The sequence below is a fragment of the Canis lupus genome, chromosome 9, assembly GCF_003254725.2.
Source record: "Canis lupus dingo isolate Sandy chromosome 9, ASM325472v2, whole genome shotgun sequence".
Taxonomy (NCBI): Eukaryota; Metazoa; Chordata; class Mammalia; order Carnivora; family Canidae; genus Canis; species Canis lupus.
In genome coordinates this window covers 27,596,817-27,617,974 of record NC_064251.1, presented here as the reverse complement: position 1 = coordinate 27,617,974, position 21,158 = coordinate 27,596,817, and the positions used below count along the sequence as shown (strand labels likewise).

The window sequence follows — 21,158 nt, the reverse complement described above, 5'->3', positions numbered from 1 at the left end:
TTAAAGGAAGCGGTGGGAACCTAAAGGTTCTTTATTGATTTGTTCATTAACCAGTTTCCCAGAAGGCCCCTTGGACACATGAGTCAGGTACAAAGACGCAAAATCTCCTCGACATTCTTTATGGGTCTGAGCTCATCAGCCAGGACCATCAGGTCAGTCACTAGGGTGTCCAGCAGCCCGTAGACCTGGAAGAATGGGAAGAAATCACAGGCAAGGTTTGCTCTATGGAAAGCACCTACACCAGCGAGCACACAGCATGCTATGAGGGCGGACATGTTTACACCAGGACAGAAGGGGTCAAACCAAACCTGCAGAGTGTCTGTAGAACCTTTTTTAAAATTATTTTTTTATTTTTTAGAACCTTTGTTTTTACAGATAGTTTTATTTTTCTAACAGTTTGGAGAAATAATCCTGCAGCAGGCCCTTGGACATGTGGGGACACTAAAGCCTGGAGTGGTTAAAGGGTAATTCTGGAGCCCATTTACCCCTTGGGGTGGTCCAGTTCCACGCTGGCCATCCAAGGGCCAGATTTCCTTCCAGTTAAGATCACAGATCCACATATTGAAATGTCTCTGGGACGATGCCCTCTGAGACTGGACCATGTGGGCTGGACCACATGAGCCTTGGCAAGCTGCTTCTTCATTTCAGAGAGCCCTAGGATTACTTTGTAAACCCCATCGACCTTTAGAAATCGCCATGATGTCACCAGCAGCAAATGGGATATCTGAGCAAACGCGATCCGGAGCATTACCACAATGTACATGACGCAATCCCAGCTATCTAGCCACCAACGCCAGAGGAAGACGAAGCACTGCCATTACACGTGGTGACAATCGAATGTGACTTTGCGGACCTTCCCTCCAAAGCAATAACAATACCTGGGTGAATCTCTAAGGACTTCCAGCTTAGAATATACCAGTATGAAGTCTCTCCTCTGCGGCCCAAGACTCTACTTGGTGGTTCCCCCAAGGGACCCATTTGCCAAGATGCACCTAATGCAGAGAAAGTGGAAACAGCAGGAAGGGAGGAGGGGCTTCTGCTCTGTTCCTCTGGTCTGTTTTCCAAACCACAGCCAGAATGATCTTCCAAAGCCTAACACAGACTATGTCACTCCTCAAAATTCAAACCCCTGTGGATTTCTCCTTTTGACTCAGAAAAGCCTCAAGTCCCTGCAATAGCCTGCAAAGCCCCACCTATCTGCAGCTTGCTCCCTTTCGGTGGCCTCTCTGCCCTCTGTCCTCCTGGTCCACTCTCTCCCCTGCATTAGCTGCCCCCTCTGTCAAAGGTACTCTTCTTCGATGGCCACATGGGCATCCCTCACCTCCCTTTGAGTCTGTTTGATATCACCTTCTCAGTGAGGTTCACCTACCCCAGCCAGCCTTCCCGCCCCCTTCCTCCCCCAGCCCTGGGTTATCTCTCTTCCTCCCAGAGTGTTTGCCTTGTAGCATACTGGGCGTGTCACTTAGGCATGAGGTCTTGTACACTAGGATGCCCTTCACAAGGGCAGCTCTGTTTCCATCTTCCATCACGGCACACCAGGCATTCATTGTTCATGGAATAAGTGGGATGAATGAGGGAGGGGAGGAAGGCCTACAGAGCAGGCATGCGCAAGGGGAGGGTTGGGTGCAGGGCTTGTGCCCTCACCTCTGTGTGCAGCCTCTTGGTGTATTTCTCCATGACCAGGGGATCTATGGGTTCCTGAGAAGTGGTAGTGCTGTCAGGGGCAGGGTCTTCCAAGGAAAGCCTGTCTCGACTTGAAGATTTCATTGGTTTCTTGTCATCCTTTGCCTTGTGCTTCTTACTGTTTGAACGGTCCTGTTGAGAGAGCCAGAGACACACACAGCCTTCAGGAGCTCCTGGGGGAGGTTCAGGGAAATCCAGGCTTTCTGCAGAGCAGCTTACTGGGAGAGCCAGGACATCATGCTAGAGGACCGCCCACCTGCCACAGCCCCACCTGAGGCCCACATTAGGTCCCCACATGCCTCTTTCCCTGGCAACTTGGCTGATTTTTTGTCCTCTTTCTCTCTGATTCCCAGCTGCTTCTTTTCCTGGGCTGTCCCTTTCCGCTCTTCCTTCCCAAGTTTTGAGGCAGTCGGTTTCGCTTCCACAAAAGGAGGGGACTTTTGATCTAAGGGAGGTGAATGGAAGACAGCATGACCTGTCAGAAGAGCCAGACGAGTGAAGAGCCACTGGCTGAGACACATGATGTTATGGAACAGGACTGTGGGGCAGGGGTGCGAAGCCTGGTTCCAGTCCCCACTCCACCACTGCCCCATCTATGGCACAGGCAAGTCATTCAACCTCTCTGAGACTGCACCTATAAAACCAGGGCACTGGATGAAGGTGGTTGCTTAGGTCACTTCTGGATCCCAAATCCTAGCAGTAGACAGAAGGGTAGCAGGGCCTACTCCATTGGTCAACCTGACAGAGGTCCCACCAGAAGGGCATGGATGGCTGATGGCTGAAGCACACAGCCCGCTGGGTGGAGGGGTGGGGAAGCTACGTGGTGCATGGCTGCATTCTGACCTTGCTCGTCTGGCATGTCCAAATAGATGGTCTCTTTCTCAGGCAGACCTAGCAGAGCCCTCAGCCACAGGGAATGGCTCACCAGGCCATCGATCACATCCCGCCACAGCTGCAAACTAGAGAGCAAGGCATGCTGGAGAAAGCCATCACCCCTCGTTTGCCCTGAACATGTGGAGGCATGGGTCCTTCCCTTCTAAGACATGGGTCCCAGGGGCTGCCATAGAGAGGCCATGCCCGGTCCAGCCAGCAGCATCACCAGCACCTGTGCTGGCGTCCGGATACGGATCTGGCTTCCCTGGGACAACAGCCGGGAAAGAGTGGCCTAGGACGAGGGTTAGGTCAGTCTAGGGTCCAGCTTGAGACCCTGGCTAGCCTTGGGTGCAAGACAAAAGTGGGGGAACTTGCGATTCCCTGAGCACCCCCCCCACCCCCCGCCAACTGAAGGCACCCATGCATAGCCAAGCAAGTTCCAAAGGAGATGTGAGGCTTTTCATGGTCTCACTATGCTCTCTTTTTTTTTTTTAAAGATTTATTTATTTATGATAGACACAGAGGGAGAGAGAGAGAGAGAGAGAGAGGCAGAGACACAGGCAGAGGGAGAGGGAGAAGCAGGCTCCATGCCGGGAGCCCGATGCGGGACTCGATCCCGGGACTCCAGGATGGCGCCCTGGGCCAAAGGCAGGCGCCAAACCGCTGAGCCACCCAGGGATTCCCACCATGCTCCTCTTCTTACTGCTCTCCGGTTTCTCCTCGGCCCATTTGTCTGCTCATTGAGAAGTAACCAAGCAGGAAGGTGGGAAAGAGATGGGGAGCTCCATCTGCTGGAAATGCTCCAGGCTAGGGGGCTGCTGTGGCAGGTGCCAGAGCAGAGAATGTTTGTGGCACCTTTCTGCATCTGGGCTTAGCCCAGAACCACAGGCAGGACTTCACAGTGGGTAGGCAGGGCCGGCTCTCCCATGGGGGCACCTACCACACCTGGTGCCGGAAGTCAGATTGCAGGGGCCTCTGTTCCTGGCACAGCTCCAGGGCTGCTTTGTTGAGCCTGATGAGGGCATCTTCCCTCTGGTTCTCCTCGGGGAGTGCCATCACTGCCTGGCAGAGTTGTAGGTACCATGGGCAGCTGTCCTGCCCAGGACACCAGGGATCTCTACATCTTCTAGTGATGGGCCTGGTGCGGCGAGGACAGATGGCCAGGAGAAGATGCAGCCGTGGAGAGGGGACCTCCCCCAGAACTATGTACCCATGAACCCCTTCTCCAAGGTGTGCCTGGGTCAGAGAGGGATCTGTCCCACCCCACTCCATGGTGACCTAGGCACCCAAGACAAAAAGAGATGATTCAAAAGACTGCTTTATCTGGGCTCTCAGCAGGGTTTGTTTCTTTGCTTATGGGGGCGGAGAGTCTGTTGGGGCCCTCCCTCAGTGTACTGCCACCTACACCAGGGCCACCATTCTACCCACCCCTTCAGAGTCAGGGGAGCACCTTTCTGAAATCCTCCAAGCATAGGTTCCATTCAGGAGAGGGAAGGCCATCCGGCTCCCAGGGGCTCTTGGTGCTCCCCAGGTCTGGGATCTCCTCCACCAGGATCTCCTCCATAATGCTCTTCCGCAGAGGACCCTGGGCCCCTGCTCCAGGCTTCTGGGACCCGAAAACATCTTGGGAGTCCTTAGGAGCCTCACTCTCTTGCTGGAACAGTTGGGATTCTGAGCCTGGACTCTTAGAGGGTGCTGAAGGCTCCAGGTTCACACAGGCTGGCTGTGGGGTGGCAGCCTGGGCTTTGGGGTTGAGGTACTCCACCTCACTGGGCCTGGCCTCCTCGGACTTGAGGGGCAGGGTCAAGTACTGGCACCACAGGCTGTGCAGGCTTTGGACCACTTGGTGCTGGTAATGCAGCTGCGGCAAAGGCAAGGGGAGACATGTGATGGGGAAGGCGGTAGGCAAGGTGAGAACCCAGAATCCCAGCAAGCCTGTTCTGGCTTCCCCATTCCAAGAGCACTGATGGAGGCTGCAGGGAGGAAGCCAGCAGGAGCTGGGGTGGCCAGAGCAGCTCCTCACTTCCCCTTCCACCTGAGTATCTCTGACGTAAAGCTTTTTTTGTATTTGCATTTCCAAGTAAGACTGGGGTTGTGCAGCTCCATTCAGACCAGGTATCCACTTACTTGCTAAGTTATCTTGGGCAAATTGTTTAACTGCCCTGGGCCTCAGTCTCCTCACTGTAAAGCAAGGATATAAATAGTACCCCCAGCACCGGGCTGCTGTGAGGAGAAAGTGAGTAACTCATGGAAGATGCTCAGAATGGGTGAGGGCGCAGGGGTGGGCGCTGGGCCTGTACCCGGGGGTTCCTATGGTGGAACAAGTCCTCCTCTGTGAGATAGGCATCCACGGGGGACTGTGCACGCTCTGGGGTCAGGATCCCACTCAGCAGCTCCTGCAGCACGCTCTCCACGATGGTGACTGCTTCGCGGGCAGCCATCTTATGCTGGGGAAAGGAAGGTGGGACAAGATGGCAGCTCAGCCTTTCAAAACCCATGTTGCAGCCCCGAGGGGGGTCAGAGCCCTCAGGGCTTTGTGCCTTCCTAGGGGTTAAGCTACTGCCACTGTCTGTCTCTTAAACACACACACACACACACACACACACACACACACACACATGCATACTCCTGTTCCCACAGTCAAAATCCCTGGGTATCACCAAATATCCTTCCCTAGAAAGGGGGACGCCTGGAGGGCTCAGTGTTTGAGCCTCTGCCTTTGGCTCAGGGTATGATCCGGGGGTCCTGTGATTAAGTACTGCATTGGGCTCCCTGCAGGGAGCCTGCTTCTCCCTCTGCCTGTGTCTCTGCCTCTCTCTGTGTCTCTCATGAATAAATAAACAAAATCTTAAAAATAAAAAAAAAAAAAGAGGCTGAAAGGACGTAGGAAGGGAAGCCATTCCCAGAGATTGCTCCCTTGTGGGGCCAGAAGGTCGTACAGTCAGCATTTTCCCCTCAGATTAGGAAGAAGGGTAGGGGCACCATGGTTTGGGCCCTGTTTACAGTGTGGCTTGGCCACACTGTTGGTGTCGCAGGAACAGTGAAGGGGCATCTTATGTGAGAGATGGTCCTATAGTCAGCAAGTCAAGCAGACATGGCACTTATCAGAATTACCTGTGCTCACCTGGGGCTGACCTCCAGCTAAAGTAGTTGGCTTGTATCTGGGGACTACAGTAAAAAAAAAAAAAAAAAAAAAAAAAAAGTGCAGCTTTCTACAGAATACCTGGAAGCACAGCAGCAGCTGGCCAGCTCTGGAACCGACTGGAGCCAGGGCCAGCAGACTCCCGGTGCCCACCTCGCTCTCTCCCCGGGTGTCAGCCCCACTAGTTAAGTTGTTGTCTCTGGTTCAGAAGGCTTGCCAGTTAAATCAGACCCCACTGGATAGCATCAGACCACAGTGCAGGAACAGAACTTCCAGCAGGTCTGCTTGCAGGTGGGGCAGAAAGCTGTTCCTCTTCTCACCCGCCTACCCACCTTTTACGTCACAAAGCCCTGGGGGGTGCTGGTTGAGCAAAACCAGCTACCTGTTGGTGAAAAATTCACCCTTTTTTTTTTTTAAGATTTTATTTATTTATTAATGAGAGACACACACGGAGAGGGGGAGAAAGAGAGACAGAGACACAGGCAGAGGGAGAAGCAGGCTCCATGCAGGGAGCCTGATGTGGGACTCGATCCAGGGTCTCCAGGATCACGTCCCAGGCTGCAGGCGGCGCTAAACCGCTGCGCCACTCCGAAAAACTCACCTCTTAAGCTGGGAAAAATAAGATCCCTGAAGGTAGTACCAAGAAGAAGACCAGGGGAACCTATCTGGTGTCCAATGGGGCCAAGATCTCGGGCCTCTTACCTTCAGTAACTTCCTCTCTTCCTTGAAAATGTCCTGGGTCAGGGAGACTGCATGGAGATTGACCTGCAGGGGAGCACCTCCTAACAGGGTGGGGTGGGTTCCAAACTCCCAACATTCCCTGAAGATCCCTGCATTCAAAGACTTGAAGAAGAAGGTAAAGGTTTTCGTTTCTCCAGGCAGGATCACACCTGAGAGGGACCAAGACAGAGGTTTTCACCACACAGGAGTCAGCTGGGCCTTAAGCCTGTGTGTATAAAGTTAACTGAACCCTAAACCTTTGCATACACAGTTAACTGAGCCCCAGGCAGAGTGACCGACACCATCCCAATTTGCCCAGAACCAAGGGGTCTCCTGGGACGTAGGACTTTCAACTTTCTGTGCAAAAACTGGGGAAGTCTCAGGCAAACAGGGATTGAGGGTTCCTAGCCTCAGGTCTGAGCATATAGGTAACTGAACCTCTAGAAAGTTTCTGCTCCCTGGTGACTCTCCTCTCTGTGATCTCAAGAGTATGACCGTTCCACCAAAAGACATGGACAGTTGGGAGAGGACACAATTCATGGAAGAAATGGGAGGGATGAGGCCAGGGAGGGGGGCTCAAACTTTCAGGAGCATCAGCCAAACTCTGGCTCCTCACAGAACGAGGGCAAAAGCCAGGGAGCAGTGCAGCTAGGTACCTTCCCGATTGTTAAAATAAAACCGCGGGATCCTGCTTCTCTTCAGGCCTTGGAAAGAGTCCTGCTGGGACCTCCGGCGCCAGTCATACCAAATGGCCACTGTCCCGTTATTGACTACAGTCAGTTCTGAAGATGTCTTCTCCCCTTCTAGAGTTTCAAAGATCAAACGGACGGCAATTCCAACATGCTTCTGGGGGAGGAGGAGTTATGAGAAACGTCTTTGAGGGATGCTGTGGCCCAGGGTGACCAATTCATCCTGGTGTGCCAGGGACTTTTCTGGGTTTGACACCAAAAGTCCTGTGTCCCAGTCCTCCAATGCCTGGGTGCTCTGAGGTCTATCATTGGACCAGGATAGTGGCTGTCTCTGAAGTTGCCATCCACAGCAAGAAGGGGAGAGAAAACAGATTTTGTATCTGATGAACAGTTCTGCTCCTCAGATCTGAAGGGTTTTTTTTTTCTTTTTTTAAGAGAGAGAGATTAAAAGAAAGAGAGAGAGAGAGATGGTGCATGTCCATGAGCCGACAGGGGGGCAGTGGGGTTGGGGGGGAAGGTCAGAGGAAAAGGGGAGAGAGAATCTTAAGCAGGCTCCATGCCCAGCATGGAAGCTGACATGGGCTCCATCTCACGACCCTGAGATCATGACCCAAGCTGAAATCAACAGTCAGATGCTTAACTGAATGAGACACCCAGGCACCCCCTGAAGAATATTTTAGAACCTTCTTGAAGCCCTACCTGTTTGAGAAGGTTTGCTTATTTACATGCTTGGGGGTGGGGGGCTACTTACAAACTGGGTGGCTTGTGACAGTCTCTTTTCAGCCTTGTGATTTTATTCTGGCGTAAGTTAGCACTGCTGTTACCATTTTCAAACATGCTGAATGCATGACCAGATAAAAATGCAAATAGGTGACTGTCTAAGCTCCTTGTGACTGCACCTGAGGGAGGCCCTTCCACCAAGTGGGTGAAAGTGGAAGCAGTTTTACCTTGTCCTGTGGGTTACTGCCTCTGATCCAGCAAGCTGGCTTCCCACAGAACAGCAGAGAAGGGCCAAGAATAGGCATGGGGATCACATCAGGGTAATTGGCCAACAAGTCTCTGTAAGAAAAACCAATGATTTATTTTCCCTAGCTACCACGGTCTTGCCACAGGGAGGCCAGGGAAATGGCTGCCAGGAAGTCTGGAGAGGTGCCTGGCTCTGGCCTCTGATGGAGGACCCTCAGCTCCACTCGGCTTCACTTTGTCCTGCTCTATTCCTACAGGTGGGCACTTCTTGGACACACAGATTCTTCACGCATGGCCACTCGGCATGCATGGCATTTACCAGCAAAGGAATGGCTGGGAAATCCCCTTTAGGGGCTGGTTGCTGGAAGGGAGCAGATGGTCATAGCAAAGCTGGCGCAGGTGTTGGAAGGGACCCAGAGACAAGCTGGGATGGAAGCACTTGGGTTTCAGAGGGGGTTGTCTGCCCCTTGTACTGTGCATGCTGGGGAAAGCCACTCTTTCCAACCGCTCTCCTGAGGGTCCAGGCCAACTCACAAGGACACAATGTCTTCAGAGGAGCTTTCCTGGCTCCTATCAAATACTGAATAGTCTTCCACCGTAACAGCCGTAAAAGGATGCCCTCTGCCCACCACTTCCAGGCCATCAATATCCTCAGAGAGATCGAGAAAGGGAAGATTAGCTCACTGAAGATGGGGGCATCACAAAGGGGCTTCGGACCCAGCACAGAGGCGTACCTACCTGCTGGCTGAAATCCAGCTCTGCCATGACCTTCTGCAGCTCCTTGCGTCGGTAGATCAGAAACAGACTCCGATCCCAGGTGTAGCGGTACCGAGCCTCCTTCTGGGCTGGCAGTCCTAAAGCAGCAAGGTCCAGAGGTCCTCAGCACAGTTGGCTGTGGTGGCCTCTTCCCCACCCACTCACTCTCAAGGGAACTGCGAGCACCCCCTCCCTCCAGCACCACTTCTGAGAAAGGAGAAAATACAGTTTCCCTGTGAGGCCCGATTCTAGTCCTCCTGTCCCAAACCTACCACCTCAGCAGCCCAGTACAGGACATCCTGCAAGATCAGCTTGCAAACCTGCAAACCTTTGGATTATAATCATTTTTTTAAAGATTTTATTTATTTATTCATGAGAGACACAGAGACCGAAAGAGGCAGGACACAGGCAGAGGGAGAAGCAGGCTCCATGCACGGAGCCCGATGTGGGACTCGATCCCAGGTCCCCAGGATCATGCCCTGGGCTGAAGGCGGTGCTAAACCGCTGAGCCACCCAGGCTGCCCTTTGGATTATAATCATAATAGCAGCTACGTTTGACTGAGTCTTTAACAACTGGCTCAAATCTCTTACTATACATCCTGTCTCATTTAACACTCTCACATTCCACAGTACTTTACAGATGGGGAAACCGAGGACCAGAGAGCTTAAGTAACTCTCTGGAGTTGGCAAACCCAACACGGGGAGTGGGGGGGAAGGGCTGAACCCAGGAATTTTGGCAGCCTTTAAAGCAGTGCCGCCACATAGAAATAGCATGCAAACCATAAATGCAAGTCACCAATGTGATTTAAAATTCCCTGATGCCACACTGGAAAAGGTGTAAAGAAACAGGTGAAATTAACTTTAGTAATATAGTTGAACCCAACAGATCAAAACTAGTATCATTTCAACATGTAATCAATATAAAAATGATTACTAAAGTATTTTTCTAGTACTAATCTTTGAAACCAGTGTGCAGTCACACCTGAGTCCATGCTAGCCACATTCCAGGTGCCTGATGACTACCGGGCCCATGGCGGCCGCACAGCCAGAGCAGCCCCACGGCCCCCTTCCCACTTCTCTCACTAACCTACTGCAGGGGGCTGGACCTCCAGGGCTTAGAGGCCTCCATCCCAGGCAGTTCTCACTCCAGAGCCATGCTGGCCCCCCACCTGCACCCCCCATCCTAGGCCAGTTGCAAGCTGCCAGTGTGCTTCCAACCTGCTCCTCACCCATCTCCACCTGGATGCAGCGGGGCTTCCTGACGTGAGTGATTGGCTCCAGGATGCCACGCTGAGCTTTTGTCTTTGTCATTGCCAGACCCGTCATTTCATCTCCCAAGTATTCCAGGCGACTCCAGAACCCAGTGGTCTCCTCACAGCTCTGGCAAGGACATATGAGTCACATCACTTGGACACTTTGGAGAGAGGGTGGTGGAGGTCCAGGGCCCCGGGGAACAAGAGTGTCACAGACTTCAGATGCTCCCCCTGGGGGACTCGCTGCTGCCCGAGAGCAGGACAGAAGCACCCACTTTGTTTCTGGGATGCCCTGTTGTAGCCCCAGTCAAATGGCTTGGGCCCACATAGGTGGCTGCACTGACAAACCAGAGCACAGGATGATGCCCCAGGTCACCTGAAAGCTGGAGTCTTGGCTTTTAGAACACTGAGACTATTCTAATAACCCAGTAGCTTTCCCCTCAAATTGACTACCACTGACCACCACAGGCTGAGTAACCAAGCTAGCCAGGCAGCCCCAAGCATCTGAAAGCAGGACCAATGAGAGGATTTAGTAAAGTCCTTCAGAGCTTGACAAGGCCTTGCAATGAGCAGATTTGTTGTTGTTCCTAATTGTGCGACCTGAGGCAGCCATCCCTGGGTCCAGACTCCCTCTCACGGAGCACTTGGGAACTCGGTTCTCACCTTCCCATCATGCTGTGTTGGAAGTATTCGGTCAATGAGCTCCCGTTCTTCCTGGATCTGTCGGTAGGTCTCCCCAGTGTGCATCAGCAGCTCCCCCACAGGCTTCTTCAGGCATTCTAGAAAGGGCAAGCCAAGAATGCAGCCCCTTCATTGAGTCAGAACAAAGGCTCCAGTACTGCACATTGGTCAGCGCCATGGCTGGGCTGATTTCAGGACCCGCTAAGAGCAAGGAGCACTTGGGAGTAGATGGTGGAAATGGGACCAGCCTGTATCCAGGCTGTGGCTGGGCGGAGGGACAGAAAAACACAGCAGCAGAGCCTCGGTGGTGGTGGTGGTGGATGAGGCCCAGCAAGAACCCTATCCATTGTGCTCACCGCTGAGGACTTCCTGCTGCTGCTTCCACAAGTTGATGTTGCGCTGCCAGTTTTTGAGAAAGTTGTGCTGAGGAGGTGGGGCCCAGGGATGTGCCTTCTTTTCTTCTGGGGCTTTCTGCTTTGGTTCTTTTTTAGCTGAGATTAGGGTCACCAAGCCTGGTGGGGTGTGTATCAGCTCAGCCAGCTGCAAAGTACACCGAAGGCGTGTGGGTGGCAGGGAGGTACTGAGCCAGAGTCAAGCAGAGACTTCTCCAGGCTTCACCCCCTGCTGTCCCCCCACCCTCGCGACCTTCTGCTCAGAGGCCCTCCTGTTCTGGACCCTCACATAGGGACTGACAGACCCAGAGGGCCTTGGAAGCCCCTGTCAGAAACCTCTCTTTCAGATGGGAACCTTTGCTCTGAGACGGTGGTCGGCAACTCAGTCTATAGGTCCCCCTCACAACTAATGCTAATTGACACCTTCATCTGCAGGGCCACAGAGCCATTTTTATATGACTCCAGGCCTCTTGACACCAGACCAGAGATTTTTGCCTAAAGCCAGGACAGCAAAGGAACTAAGAGAGAGCAAAGCACCCCATGCCGGGGAAAGTCAGGCAGACATGTGGCCCTGGGAGCTTCAGGAAGCCACCTTCTTCCACCATGTGGACCAAAGAGGAAGTGGGCCAGGCTTTGGAGGAGGGATAATGAAGCTGGTGCATAGAGGAATGGAGGGAAGGAAGGAGTGGGAACTGAGTCCTGGGGTCGGAGTCCAGTCTAACTGGAGCTGGACACACTCTTGCTTTGGGGTTCCTTGAGGAGCTTCTGTATCTTTATTGTGAACTCCTGACTTCAGCTGAAGCTAGTTTAAGGTGGTTTCACCCTTTCAGGGGGAGGGTTGCTAGCACTTCGGACACAGGGCCCATAGACTGAACTGTCTCTGTAACCCCAGTCCTGCTGGACTCTGCCAACTGGTTAAGGCTGGAACAACTTCAGTGACTTCTCTCATCCGAGCAGCTCTGTACAAACCAACCTGGGTGTTCCCTTGAGCAACTGCAATTCTCTTAAAGTCCTGGAGGCTTCCCAAGATGTGGTGAGACAGGATCTGTTCACAGCCATGGAAGCTGTCACCTGGACCTGGTGGGGAAAAGGAGGGAAAGGACTACCTCATGGAAACATTTCAAGGGGGTTACTTTCTGATGGCAACCCAGCTTGGTCCCATGAATTCAGAGACCAGTGACGCCAGGGCCAAGGCCGGACATACCAGAGTAGTCCAGGGGCTTCGTGGCTGCATCTGGAGTTGCGGGATGTGCTACTAAGTGGCAGACCTTCCTCTTTGGATCCTTGGGTTTGAGTTTACGGATGATAAATTTCTGGGTTATGACAGGTCTATCTTGTGTCTCAAAAAGGCGAGGAATGTGTTGCTAAAAACAAAACAAAACAGAGGAGAATTCCACTTGCGATCAGGAGGAGGAAAAAACACCACCCATCTCCTCTGTCCTAATTCTTGGTGGAATTCCTGAAGGCTGACAAATCTGTTGCTCCAGCTTTGTCCATATGCTCTGTCGAGGAAATGCCCATACAACAGACATAAGGCTCAGTAATGTTCTGGAGGAAAAAACTACCATTTAGTGTCTCCAGACAGTATAGATGAGGAGTGGCTGACTCTCCCAGGGTAAAGCATGGGGTTAGGGTTTAGCAGCTATATCCACATCTGTAATGTGCTTCTCAGACTCATTTTCCCATCAGTGAAATGGGGATGATGGGCACTTGCCTCCATGGGAAGCAAGACATACCTCAATATCTCATTTCCCTGGGGTTCTATAGGACTCTCAGAAACGTTAAAACAACATAGTAAATTTTGTTAGATGCAAAAGTGCAAAGAATTCATGTTCAACTAGAGGATGTTATGCTAAGTGAAATAAGTCAATCAGAGAAAGATAATTATCATATGATCTCACTCCTGTGGAATTTAAGAAACAAAACAGAGGGTCATGGGGAAGAAAGGAAAAAAAAATACAAGACAAAATCAGAGAGGGAGACAAACCATAAGAGACTTAATCGTAGGAAACGAACTGAGGGTTACTGGAGGGGAGGGAGTGGGGAGAGGAGATGTGGTAACTGGTGATGGGCATTAAGGAGGGCGTGTGATGGAATGAGCACTGGGTGTTATATTAAGACTAATGAATCACTGACCTGTACTTTTGAAACCAGTAATACATTATATGTTAATTAATTGAATTTAAATTTAAAAGAACTCTAAAAAAAATTCATGTTCAATTTTTCCATGGAGTAAGACATTCCCTCTGAGTAGGAAGGTGGTGAAGAGACAGTAGACATGTAGACATGGTCGATGTTTTAGACCACATAGACTGGCCCAGAAAAGTTCCTGCTGTAAGGGATTCCTGGACTTTATGCTTACCTTCTTGAGGTCTTCTTTCTTGATGGCTAAGGCAAGAATGTCATCTCCTTGTAGGACATTGCTAACAGACTCCGGTTCTTCCTGAATGGGGGGTGTGGGCTGCTCAGGTACCTTTGCCCGCTTCTTTTCTGAAGAGAAGCAAAGGTACAAGTATATATATATATTTCTAATATACAATAAATATTCTAATATCTAATAGATATATAATATATTCTACTATCTGATAGGTAATATCTACCTATATTAGGTTTCATGGTAGAAGGCAGAGCTCAACACCTAGACAGACAGCAGAGGCTGCTAAGACGGCCTGCAGTTTACTCTGGAAGGTCCCCCTACCTGTTCCCCTTGGCCTGCTACAGTGACTGAGACTTCTGGAGCTGGAGTTGAGATCAGAAGACAGTCCATTCCAGGCTGTGCTACTTAGAAGCTATACAATCTTGGGTATATCACTTACCCTCTCCTGGTCTCTGCCTTCCTTTTGGTAAAAAGAGAAAGCTGGACTAAATCAGTGGTTACCAAATATTAGTCAAATGTCTGCCTGAGGATCTTCTGGAGAGTTATACAAATATAGCTTCCCAGGGATCCCTGGGTGGCTCAGCGGTTTAGCGCCTGCCTCTGACCCAGGGTGTGATCCTGGAGACCCAGGATCGAGTCCCACATCGGGCTCCCTGCATGGAGCCTGCTTCTCCCTCTGCCTGTGCCTCTGCCTCTCTCTCTGTCTCTCTCTGTATGTCTCTCATGAATGAATAAATAAATAAATAAATAAATAAATAAATAATAAATAAATTTAAACAATATATATATATAGCTTCCCAGATACTGAGTAGGGCCAGGGCCAGGGGAACTGTTTGTTGTTGTTGTTGTTGTTGTTGTTGTTGTTGTTTTTAACACCCTAGGTGATTCTGATGCTGAGGAGTTTGAGACAACCAGACTAGATGCTTTCTCAGCCTCCCTTCTTGCTGGCAAACCATGCATTGTTCTAGATGAAGACACCAGGTTTCCTAAGATACTGGCTAAAATGTAGATGTTCTGAGGGAAGCAGAACATTCACCTTTGAGCATTTATTTCACATTCTTTCATATAATAAATACTATTTAAGCATCCAGCCAGACACTGTGCTAGGCTCTGGGGATACAGGCAGAGTCTCAGGTTTCCAAGAACACAAACTCATGGGAGACAAGACTGTCAAACAGGGTCACTGAACTAGGGTCACCATGGGGGGCATCAAGGGGGACCCCAGCCCAGTGCACGGGGCACTCAGGGAAGGCTTCCTGCGGGGGTGATTTTTAACCCAAGAGCTGAAGATGACAGAACTTAGATGTGAGAAAGGCTTGGGGAATAGGCATTCCAAAGGGAAGAGCAGGAAGAGGCCTAGAGGCAACAGAACAGAGTGGGCATCTGGAACTCAGAGCACATTTTTCAAATAGCTGGAGTGCAGCAAGATGAGGGGTAGAAAGCAGTGCCTGGGAAGGGAAGTAGGCGCCACATGGCGAAGAGCTTAGCGAGCTGTGTAAAGAACTTCGGTCTTTACCCCGTGGGCTACAATATAGCAAGGAACAGATTGGGGGGTGCAAGACGGAGCGGGGCACTATTTATGAGTCTACTGGGAACAAAAGTGGCTCGTGGGACTGGACGAAAGTGGAGAGATCTGAGCCTATTTCTCTCAAGTGCGGGGGCTGGAGCGCAGCTCTGACAACTCATGGTTAGAGCGAGTCACTCTCCAGTGAGAATACACTCCCGGTCTGCTTTCCACAGACGTGGGTTAACAGTTTCAAATGCATCTTGCTTCTCTGGCTAGGGTCCTCCTGTCTGCTGCCCCCTGGTTTAGAATGATGTGATGTGGGCAGCCCCGTTGGCTCAGCGGTTTAGCACCGCCTTCAGCCCAGGGTGTGATCCTGGAGACCTGGGGTTGAGTCCCACATCGGGCTCCCTGCGTGGAGTCTGCTTCTCCCTCTGCCGGTGTCTCTGCCTCTCTCTGTGTCATGAATAAATAAGTAAAATCTTAAAAAAAAAAAAAAAAAAAAGAAGAAGAATGATGTGATGTAAGGCCCACCACAGGATAATCAACAGAAAGACTAAGTCCTGCCTTTTAGAGACTTTATTTATTTTTAAACTACTGTTTTTTTTTTTTAAGATTTTATTTATTTATTCATGAGAGACACAGAGAGAGAGAGAGGCAGAGGGAGAAGCAGGATCCATGTAAGGAGCCCGACGTGGGACTCGATCCCAGGTCCCCAGGATCACACCTTGGGCTGCAGGCGGCACTAAACCGCTGTGCCACCAGGGCTGCCCCCTTTTGGAGACTTTAAAACAAAACTTGGTTTTGTCCACTGCTCCTCAGAGTACTCTAATTTTGAAGGGACAATATCTCTAAAACATCAAAGCAGGGGTTTTGATTACCAAAATCCAATGTTTTTAGGAAATGCCCACATAGTGGCTGAAAAACCCACGCCAGAATCATTCCAACATAATTCTAAACGCAGCCTATTGGTCAGAGTCTTCTCCTCTGCCAATAAGGTCAGCAGAAACCCAGGAGTATCTGTTAGTTAAACCACTGAGCTGTGTGCACGTACGTGCATGCACACACACACACACACACACAGAGCTGAATGGCTTGACCCCCCGAGTTCTGGTCCCATCTGCTGCTGTACGTGCAGGTACAGCCTTAGGTCTTAATTTCCACTTCCTCTCTCCTTTGTACATAAAGCCACCAAAGTTGGTGCTAGTCCAGGAGAGAACTGGTAGCAGTTGAAGGTCTGCTTTTATAAATATTTTGGAATTTGGGAATGTCTGGCTGGCTCAGTTAGAGGAGCATGTGACTTTTGATCTAGGGGTCATGAGTTGGAGCCCCACACTGGGTGTGGAGATTAAATAAATAAATAAAAAGACTTTACATAAATAACTATTTTGGAATTTATATTTTCCAGGACTTCTGCTTCCTGTCTGTCACCTCAGCTGGGTCTACATCTTCCCAAGGGATTAAATATCTCCAGATGTATGCTTTTTACTGGTGGGCGTATAATTACCATGCGTAAACTTAAAAACCTTCAACATTGCTAAAGATTTCTGAAATACTGAAACTCTGCTCTGAGATTTCTCTGAGGTTATCTTGAATGCTGTTTAATGCTCTGTTATGGCATAGTCAGGGAGTACTGTGTTCTAGTTAATGAAGTATTTAGAAAAATGATATATACATTTGGAACTTCAAATCACCCTAGAGAATATTCATTGAGCAACTTTTTTTGTGTGTGCTATAAACTGCAGAGAAGATGGTATGAAAAGTTAAGCTATGGGGCACCTAGGTGGTTGACTGTCTGCCTTGGGCTTAGGTCATGATCCTGGGGTCCTGGGATCGAGTCCTGCATAAGGCTTCCCTCAGGCAGCTTGCTTCTCCCTCTGCCTATGTCTCTGCCTCTCTCTGTGTGTCTCATGATTAAATAAATAAAATCTTTTAAAAAAAAGAAAAAAGGTTAAGCTATGGCTCCTTCTCTTGAGGAACTGAAAAACTGCAGCAGACACTAACATGCACCAGCATAACATAGGGGCCTAACTTAGTGGCATAGATAAGGTGTTTGGTTACACATCAAAGAGGGAACAGATGGATGTGGATCATACAGGTTAGGGCTGTAAAGAAAGGTTCAGAAGAGCAGGTGCAGGGAACAGAGGCTAAGTTAGGCCCTGAAGGACCAGAAACCTTCAGACAGAGCAGCAAACAAAGATGTTCCAAGTGAGGTCAGAGAACAAAGGTGGAGGCAGGGCAGAGCATGACGTATGTGAGGCATGGTGACACAGAAGGCTTGTTGGGGGAGGTAGGGGTGATATTGGGGATGAGAGAAAAATCAGGGCATGACAGCTTGGTAAAGTAAGGCTGAAGCATCTGTCTTCTTGCTGGCAGGAAGAAGGTTTGGTCCAGGAGAGTGAGTTGGTAAAAGCAGCATTTCAGAGTGATTCATCCAATGAGGGTAAGCCAGGTGGACTGGGGGCTGGGCGGGGGAGGTTGGTGGTTTGGAGAGGCAAGTTGGGGAGAGCAGGGAGGAAGGACTATTGTGTGTAGGGGGGTCATTTCAGGACCTGTGGGAGGACTCAGCAGGATCAAGATATGTCTTACTACTAAACTTAATGGAGGCTCAGCTATTCCCTGTTCTTTGGTCTATAAACCCAAGCTGAGTGGGGCTTCTGGGGAGTCCCATAGCTGGCATTTCTCCCTTGATCCTGGCAGCTGTGAGGGGGTCAGAGACAGCCCCTTTACATGGGGCAGTTGGGTAACATTTCTGCCTAACACCCCGGTGTTAGGCCAGGCAGCTAGAAGCAAGGTGCTCAGACGAGGTAGGGGTGGGGGAAAGGGGAGAAACTATGGAGGGAGAAGAAACCTGGCCTCAAGTTTTCTGTTTCTTGTGTTATCTAAACATTATTCTTTTTCTTTCTTTTTTTTTAATTTTTATTTATTTATGATAGTCAGAGAGAGAGAGAGAGAGGCAGAGACATAGGCAGAGGGAGAAGGCGGCTCCATGCACCGGGAGCCCAATGTGGGATTTGATCCTGGGTCTCCAGGATCGCGCCCTGGGCCAAAGGCAGGTGCTAAACCACTGCGCCACCCAGGGATCCCAACATTATTCTTTTTCAATGTTGACCAAGGTCTTTGGGAAATTCTGACTTCAGGGTTGCACTGGGAGAACCAGGGGAGAGGCTGTCCCTAGGGTTCAGGGCTGAGCTTTCATTGATTGGCGAGGGGCATCTGGTACTGCTGGGAGTCTTCCCGGTTTCTTAACAAAAGCAGGGAGAAACACGGAAGTCAAAAGGGCTCACGTCCCCAAACAGATTTATGGTCACATTATTTGCTTGCCTTTTTGCTTATAATTCAGAGACCGTGGAGAAACATAGCACAAGATTATATTGTTGATTAATTATATCATATGGGGGAGAGGGTGTAAAAAGTACTTTTCTACTACATTATTGACATCCCCTGAGATATTTTAGGGGGAAGAAAGGGGTATCTTGCATACCACTAAAGCCACTAAACACTGGCTTTATCCTTCCTCACCCCGGTGCATGTTCCCAACTCAAATGGCTATTTAACAAACTACGTTTCCCCTTCTTAAAAAAATAAATATGTAGTGATAAATCTTTCCTTGATTCGTTTACAGTAGAAAGTTCAAATCTGATAAGATCCAGAAACTAGGTGTGCAGAAGGCAATGGCTAAGAAAGCCCTTGACTGCCCTTGGGAAAGGGGCCCAGCTATTTTTCTTTCCCTCTTAACTGTTAAGAATTATATCATGAGGGACACCTGGGTGGCTCAGTTCGTGAAGTCTCTGCCTTGGACTCAGGTCATGATCTCCAAGTCCCGGGATCGAGCCCTGCATCAAGCTCCTTGCTCAGCAGAGAGTTTGCTTCTCCCTCTGCCCCTCCCCACTGCTTGTGTTCTCTCTCAAATAAATAAACAAACCTTAAAAAAAAAAATTATGTCATGAAACAGCATCTCAACCCAGCCTAAATCAGACTTTTATACTACGAAGAGGGATAAAGCCAGCCATAGTGACTAAGCAGGCCTCCCAGGGGCCTCTGCTGACTGCAGACCTGCCCCTCTCCTCACGCTGACCACTGCTCTGAGGCTGGCTTTGGGTCTCCTCAGGGCCTGCAAGAGCATGAACAGACTTTTTGACCTAGCAAGTAAGGCCCTGGCGTGGTCTGGCCCCCGTCTACCCATGTAGCCCTGTCTGGTTCCTTCCCTCTCCTCCACACCCACCACCTCTGCCCTGGCCATCAAGGTCCTAGTTCCATGCTTCAGCTCATGCTGCTCCCTGCTCCCTAGACCTGGGAAAGCAAACTGCCTTTTTTCAGAAGAAGGTGGGGAAGGGGATGTCAGCCACAGATGTCACCTCTTCAGAAAACTTTTCCCCCAAATTCTAGCATCTAAGGCCTGGGATCAAGGGCTCTGAGCCCCCTTAACCACTAGGGATCCCTGTATCCGAGCATTGATATTTGCCTGGTTCCTCCTCTGGCAGTTCACTAGATTGAGTTTCTCGTGGGCCAGGGTCACACAGTCAATACTGACACCGTTGCTGCCCAGCACAGTGCCTGCCCACAGCAGCAGGCCCTCAATAAATGGAAATGGCAAAAGATGGAGATGAGGTGAGTTGCACATAGGAACACGTCCACGGGGGTGAATGTGCAGTCAGACACCTTGGGACTCTGCCACCTGCAACCAGAGGAGGCCAGGACGCTGTCATGTCTGAGGCGCTCTCCAGTTTAAACAAGTGGGACAAGTGTCATCCATCCCGAGAGGACATACGTGGTGGAGAGAGGTGGGAAGAACTGGCCAAGTCGGGCATTTCTTCTGGGTTTTTCCAGCCAGCGGCTTATGTGAACACCCTCAAAGGATCCCCCTGGTGGGGTTGTTGGTTTCACCACCTCAACATGTTTCGTGCATTCTTTTCTGAATCTCTTTTCCCAAGGACTGGGGTTCCTGGACCTCTTTCTTGACTCTTCTGAACCCCCGCCAGCGGAGGGCTCGGGCCTGCGCAGTCCCACCCTGAGATCCGGCCTTCCTGCCCTGGGCCATCTGCCCAGCAGTTGACCCTGAGGCCTCTCCGGCCTTTCTGCGTCCCCATCCCCAAGGCCCAGTGCACTGGGCCCCCTCCCCTCAGGGGTCGCTGCCTTCAGCCCTGAGGTTTGGGGTACGCCTTGCTCCGTACCCCATTCCCCCGTTATCTTTACCTCTGTCCTGGTGTCACCCCCGTCCTCCAGGCCCTGTGTCGTGAATCCCATCCAAGAACCCCAGCCCCTCTCGGGTTCTCCTGAGCTCCCAAGGCAGCCAGCGCCAACCTTTAAAGACTTCTGCGGCCTCCAAGAATCTGTGAGTAGACATTTTGAGGCGGGACTCCTTCTTTAGAGACTTCATGGTGCCGCCCGGGCCGAGAGCGTGACCCTGCGCCGCGGGACCGGGGACAACGAGGCTGCGCGACACCCCGGCGACCCCGCGCCCCCCCGCCCGCCGCCGCCGAGGCGTCCATAGCAACCAGCGGCTCGCGCGGGGGGGCGCACCCACCGATCAGCTTGGGCGGAGACTGCTTGGCGGCCACCTTCTTCATCCGGCCACGCCCTCGCGCCCGCCGAGGGCCGCTCCCGCCGCGCGCCGAACCGAGCGAAGCTGCCGGCCGGGGCCGTGATGTCACAGGGAGCCGGCGAGCGCCGTGACGTCAGCGGCCGGCGGGGCGGGGGCGGGGGCGGGGGCGGGGCGAGACCCGCGGGAGCGGGGCGAGGTGGGCGGGGGGCGTGAGTCAGCACCGCCCCGGCTCCCGCCTGCCCTCCGCGCCTCGGTCGGGCCGTTTCTTCCACGCCCCGCCGAACCCCCCTGCGCCGCTTCCCGTGGGCTTCAGTGACCTGGGGGCCCCTGCCCGTCCCCTGTGGCCTCCGCCCGCCCGCGCCCGCCACAGGCTCTCGGTCACTTCCCCCAAAGCCCAGGCTTTTACCCCGACTTGGGCGCCCCTTGTACTGCTGGTTTCAATCCCTGCAGATGCTGCTGCCCTTGACCCCCGAATTTAAAGTAGACCCTCTGTGGTCTCAACTTTCAGTTGCACCTGGTTTATATTTTCCCTAGAGCCCTAAGGCATTCTCGAATTATTCTGTCTGTTGGGGCAGGC

At 51.4% G+C, this 21,158-nt stretch overlaps 1 protein-coding gene across 3 annotated transcripts; it reads right to left on the bottom strand.

The window, feature by feature from the left end:
• Positions 1–20,700, bottom strand: LOC112655197 (MYCBP associated protein). Of its 3 annotated transcripts, none has more exons than XM_035720619.2 (19): positions 20,564–20,700; positions 13,518–13,645; positions 12,360–12,519; positions 12,129–12,232; positions 11,120–11,303; positions 10,746–10,861; positions 10,059–10,209; positions 8,812–8,927; positions 8,608–8,723; positions 8,055–8,166; positions 7,075–7,264; positions 6,401–6,588; positions 4,857–5,003; positions 4,007–4,417; positions 3,497–3,618; positions 2,527–2,642; positions 1,983–2,128; positions 1,645–1,815; positions 1–185 (listed from the first exon to the last, which is right to left on the bottom strand). In XM_035720619.2, exons 1-19 carry the CDS (start codon positions 20,604–20,606, stop codon positions 84–86), a joined length of 2,823 nt encoding a protein of 940 aa, XP_035576512.2. In that variant the 5' UTR covers positions 20,607–20,700; the 3' UTR covers positions 1–83. The 3 variants fall into 3 exon arrangements, with proteins under 3 accessions (XP_035576512.2, XP_025295954.3, XP_035576513.2); XM_025440169.3 differs by lacking the exon at positions 20,564–20,700 and adding an exon at positions 20,341–20,498; XM_035720620.2 differs by lacking the exons at positions 1–185; positions 1,645–1,815; positions 1,983–2,128; positions 2,527–2,642; positions 20,564–20,700 and adding exons at positions 3,062–3,289; positions 20,341–20,498.
• Positions 20,701–21,158: the final 458 nt, after the last annotated feature.

What these genes read in the sequence shown, in the direction of transcription:
- LOC112655197 (XM_025440169.3), bottom strand. Translation starts at nt 20,416, where the DNA reads ATGAAGTCTCTAAAGAAGGAGTCCCGCCTCAAAATGTCTACTCACAGA. An exon ending in GCAGCAGGAAGTCCTCAGCG is followed by an intron (nt 10,862 to 11,119) that starts GTGAGCACAATG and finishes TGCCCTTTCTAG; the next exon opens with AATGCCTGAAGAAGCCTGTG. An exon ending in GCTTGGAGGATTTCAGAAAG is followed by an intron (nt 3,619 to 4,006) that starts GTGCTCCCCTGA and finishes CAACTCTGCCAG; the next exon opens with GCAGTGATGGCACTCCCCGA.